At 38.1% G+C, this 5,489-nt stretch overlaps 1 protein-coding gene across 1 annotated transcript in view; it reads left to right on the forward strand.

Annotated features, from left to right (window-relative positions):
- The first annotated feature begins 216 nt into the window (after nucleotides 1–216).
- Nucleotides 217–5,489, forward strand: part of INVS (inversin) — a 180,186-nt gene continuing 174,913 nt past the window's right edge. The window contains exon 1 of the mRNA XM_006886972.1: nucleotides 217–322. Within this exon, the coding sequence (XP_006887034.1) occupies nucleotides 217–322 (106 nt within the window). The remainder of the gene's footprint in view (nucleotides 323–5,489) is intronic.

Consider the following 5,489-nt stretch of genomic DNA (forward strand, 5'->3'; position numbering starts at 1 on the left):
TGACACAGGACAGAGCAGAGTTTAGGGCTGTTGTACATAGGGTCACTATGAGTCACAAGCTACTGGATGGCACATAATAACAACGCTCATATTTTCAGTAAAACATATGTGTACCATATCCTTTTGATAATAATATTAAGATCTGACAGGCCAGGTTTCAGGAAATGCCTCATGTTTCAATCATTGTTCCAGGTTGTCCCAGTACTAGCAAAGACTATGAATGGGTCAGAGAACTTGCTGTTCACTGGGTCTTCGTTAGCATCACAAGTCCATGCCGCTGCTGTCACCGGAGATAAGGGTGCTCTTCACAGGCTCATCTTAGGTAAGCAGTTTCCTTAAAACCAGAGTCTTTAAGAATAATTCATGCCCTGAGGAAATCTGATGATCTTATTTTTAATTTGCAGTATACTTAAACTTTGTGATGTTGTTAAGTGCTGTTGAATTGACTACAATTTGTAACGACCCTATGAACATTTCTGAGCTCTTTTCCATCCTGTACCATCCCTATCATCTCTGACACACTTCAACCCATTGCTGCAGTCCCTGTGTCAGTCCATTGAGGGTCTTCCTCTCCTTTGCTGACTCTCCACATTTTCAAGCATGATTTCCTTCTCCAAAGAATACTCTCTTCTAGCAACATGCCTAAATTATGTGAGATGAAACATTGCCATCTGTCTTTGCCTCTAAGGAGTACTTGGGCTGAATTTTTTCCAGGTAGTATCTGTTTGTTCTTTTTGAATAAACTGTGGAACAGACCATCAATTACTCATGTGAAAGTTCAAATTGAAGCTGAAAAAAATTAAAACAAGTGCACAAAAACCAAAATATGATTTTGAGTCTATTCCACCTGAATTTAGAAATCATCTGAAAAAAGAAATCATCTATAGAACAGGTTTGAGGCATTGAATGCTGATGATATATTGTGATAGTGCATTTCTCTTGCGTGCTCCCTCTTTCTTCAAAGCACATATTACAGAGAGTCTAGACCTTCGCAACAAATCCGCTCCTGACACCAGTTGCATTCATAATTCATTCTTTTAAGATTCGTAGCAGACCAGTTACAAGATGTGGGAATTCACCAGTGTCTCAAATTTTGGATTTACTGTATTAACTCTATGATTTCTCACACCAACAATTCCTTCTTTCTGTGGTTCCCCCACTCCTTTATGTTCCATGGGTTTGATGGTTAACTAGAAGGTCTCACAGAGACTCAGACCCCATCAGGGAATGACTCATCTGACTGTAGGTGGTGCAGCCTGGTGTTGCAGAGACGGGTGAGCATTGTAGACTGTCCATTACAATACAGCTGGAAAGCAAGCACCCCAAATACCAGCCTCTGAAAGGGTGGGACTTATATCCCACCCGAACCCTGTCTCATTAATACAACAAATACATCAGCATAAAATAAACAGTCCATCAATGGCTAGGAGAGACATACTGGACTATAAACCTTTGATACTGCAGACAGAAATATTTTATTTTGTATATTTGTTCCAAGACGTGGACAAAAAAGAAATTTTAGAACATGAGTGACCATTAGGTGAAAAGTAGTTGAGAAATACTTAACATTTTGCATTGAGTCTGGGTGTGCTAAGAGAATTTATCATTGTAATAGCAGAGATCTGAAATGAAAGGTTAGGTACTACTGAGCTATAGAAATAATAAAGAGTTTCAGAAAACCTAAATCTCTAACTGTTGTAGAATTAACATGTAGATATTTTTGTTTCATAGCATTATCTTCAAGAAAGATCAAAAGCCTTAATGTTTTGGCTGGTTTATCTTTCTAATTGAATCCTCACGTATTACAAACGTATTACATTCATGACTACTAATGAGAAGGTTAGCTGTTTGAGTCTACCCAAAGGTACGCCTCAAGAAAGGCTTGACAATATACTTCTGGGGGAAAAGCCAGGCATTCACAACTGTATGGACCACAATTCTACTCTGACACATGCGGAGTCAGCATGAGTTGGAATCCACTTGCTGGCAACTTCAAAAAAATTTTCATTTTTAATGATAAAATATGTTAAACATAAAAGTTGTGGTTAAGAGCTATTGAGTTGGAACTGAACTGACTCATAGCTCTCCAGTGGGTTTGCAGACACTGTAAATTGCAGGGGAAAAGACTGCCCAGTTTTTGTGTGCGGAACAGCTGGAAGATTCAAACTATGTACCTTCTGGTTGTCAGCCTTGGTTCTTACCACTAAGCCACCAGAGCTCCCCAAGCAGAAAGAGGTTTAGGAAGTAAAAGCTCTACATTTATCAATCAAAATTTCCATGCTTATAGCCCATTTCTAGACTCTTATCTTTCATTAAGCTAAGTTATTTAGATTACATTATAATATATACTGTTAGAACAGGTCTTCCTATTTCATTCTTTTTTCCTTTGGAGTGTCTTGGTTGCCTGTGTGTGTGTAAGTTCTATTGAGGCATACTATATTTAGAGTAAAGTACACAAATATTAAGTACATAATAAAATGAGAAATATCCTCTATGTGCTTATCTAAACACTTCCAGTACTCCCTGTAGCCTCCCCAGCAAGCCTGCCTTTCTTTCATGGATGATGTTGTAGTTCCTAGTAGGATCAAGGATTTTCCTTCAATACCAACAGCAGATGGAGTTCACTCAACCCAAGCCACCAAGAGGGTCAAAGGCAAGTCCTACCATCATGAGGATCCGAGAGAGCAGAGCCCACCTTACTCCAGAAGAAAACTCATTTGACATGACCGTTTGTCTGTGTTCCTATAGACTTACTTTAGAGTAATTTTAGGTTTAAAGAACAAATTCCAAAGAATTTGGAATTTGTACCCATATGCATGCCCATGTGCAGTTTTCCCAGCTTATAACATCTTACATTAATATAGTACATTTGTCACAACTGTTGTTGTTATGAACCATCAAATCAGAACTAACTCATAGCTGACCCTCCAGTGGGTTTTCGGATGCAGTAAATCTCATGGGAGGAAAATGCCTACCTTTCTCCCAAGGAATAACAGATGAATTCAAACTGCATGCCTTTGGAGAATTAGCCGTGCAAATCCTTACCACGAAGCCACCAGACCTCCCTGATGAGCTAATACTAATCCACTATTATTAGCGAAGGCCCATATTTTACTCACCTTTCCTTAGTTGGTAGGTTCAAACAGCAAATGTTTGGGTTCGTAGCTGAACACTTAAGCACTGAATTACCATGGTTATTTTACTTGGTGTTTATCTGATGTCTTTTGTCTTTTCCAGGATCCTACCCAGATAAGCCTATTACGTTTATTTAATCATAATGTCCCTTAAAGTTCCTATGTCATTGATGTCATCAAGTCAGAACCAAATCATAGCTGACCCTCCAGTAAATTTTCAGAGCCTGGAAATTGCATCTTTCTCCTGCAAAGCAGCTGGTGGATTAGAACAGCCTACTGTTGGATTGGCAGAACAGCTTCTTACCACTAGGCCACCAGAGCTCCCTACTTGTTCGTGTGTGTGTGTGTGTGTGTGTGTGTGTGTGTGTGTGTGTGTGAAAATTGTATTTTGAATTAGCCAGCTGGACTCAGTTTAGATGATCCCAATTTTGTTGGCAACATCCAAAGCATCTTAGTCAGAAGCAAGTCGAACATAAACCTTCTTCTCTCCATCTGGCCTGATCAAGTGTTGACCTTAGACACATTAGTGTCATAGAGCTTCTTTAGAGCTTGTTTAATTTGGTGCTTGTTGGCCTTTACATCCACAATGAACACAAGTGTATTGTTATCTTCTATCTTCTTCATGGCTGACTCAGTGGTCAGAGGAACTTGATGATGGCATAGTGGTCAAGCTTGTTTCTCCTGTGGGCACTCTTCTGGGGGTATTTGGGCTTCCTTTCGGAGTCTCAACGTCTTGGGCCTCCAGAAGGTGGGTGACATGTGGATCTTCTTTTTCTTTTTTTGTGGCTGTGGATGCCCTTCAGGACTACCTTCTTGGCCTTTAATGCCTTTGCTTTGGCTTCAATTTGGGGAGTGGCAGGGGCTTCCTTCTTCACTTTTGACTCCATCTTCATAGAAAGGCTCCCTACTCATTCTATAGATACATCAGGTGTGTGTAATATTTAGAGTATATATGAAATTTTATAGCTATATATTTGTATATACAAAATATATATGTTTATATTTAAAAGCCAATGATTTCATTTTGCTTAGATCCACAGTCAGCTCCCTTGGTACCATCCATCAAGAGATCAAGGTGTGTTGCATAGGGAAAATGTGCTATTAAGGACCTCACCAAGATATTAAGGATAAACAATGTCAGTTTAAAGACTAAGGTGCATCTGATTCAAGCCATAGTCATTTTAATTGCTTTCTATGTACCTGAAAGTTGGGCAGTTGACAGAATAAGAATTGATGCCTTTGAGTTGTGGTGTTGGAGATGTGGTACAGAATATCCCATGGACTACCAAAAAGTATAACCAAGGTGCTCTATAGAAGCAAAGATGGTGAAATTTTGTCTCACATACTCTGGGCATGTTGTTAGGAAGGGACTGTCCTTAGAAAAAGACATCATGCTTGAAAAGGTGGGGAGTCACTGAAAGAACAGAAAGACCCTTCCCAAGGTGAATTGACACAGTGGCTGTAAAAATACCAGAGATGATGAGGATGGCACAAGATAGGGCAAGGTTCAGATCAGTTGTTCCTAGGGTCACTATGAGTCCTAGGTGACTCAACTACATTTAACAAGAACTATGTTTAAGTCCTTTGCTGCTAACCAAGAAGGTGGTAGTCTGTTCACATAAGGACTGCAGCCTGGAAAACCCTGTGGTGCAGTTCCATCCTGTGTATAGGTTCACCATGTATCATGGTGACTCACTGGCTTCTGACAGTAACATTATCTTATGCACGTGTGTATGTTTGCATAAAATAACATTTTAACTTTTATATAAAAATTTACAGCAATAATAATTTTACCAAAGAACAAGTGTTTTTGTTTTATGATGAGTACTTTTTGTGTACTGTTTAAGAAAATCTTTGCCTCTTACAGTCATGAAAATGAAAATATTCTATATTTTCTTCTAGAAAGCTTTTTTTCCCCTACTTTGTCCAATTAGGGTTAAAGTGAACTTCTTTCTTAAAACTATCCAGTTTATTCAGAATAATTTATTAAAAAAGACTTTCTGTCTTTCATTGAATTTCAGTGGTGCTTTGTTTAAAATCAGAAGTATACATTAATGTATTTATTAATGGAAGCTATGTCTTGTTCTGTTTTTATGTTTTATTTACTAATATCATTTTTCTTTCGCTAATTTCCATGGTGAGGCCAGAACTCCTATGAACAAATTTTTATTGATTATTCTATTTGATTATAAGACTATTCACAATACCTATTTCTTCTTGTGTCAGTTTTGATAAGTTATCTATTTATAGCATTAAATGATTCATAATAATTCTGTATACTATCTGTAGAGATGTCACTGTTGATATTTTTAATAATGTTTATTTGATCTTTTCATCTCATATTCAGGGGTTTTT

The sequence above is a fragment of the Elephantulus edwardii genome, unplaced genomic scaffold (genome assembly GCF_000299155.1).
Source record: "Elephantulus edwardii isolate Elephantulus edwardi_28Jun2011 unplaced genomic scaffold, EleEdw1.0 scaffold00052, whole genome shotgun sequence".
NCBI lineage: Eukaryota > Metazoa > Chordata > Mammalia > Macroscelidea > Macroscelididae > Elephantulus > Elephantulus edwardii.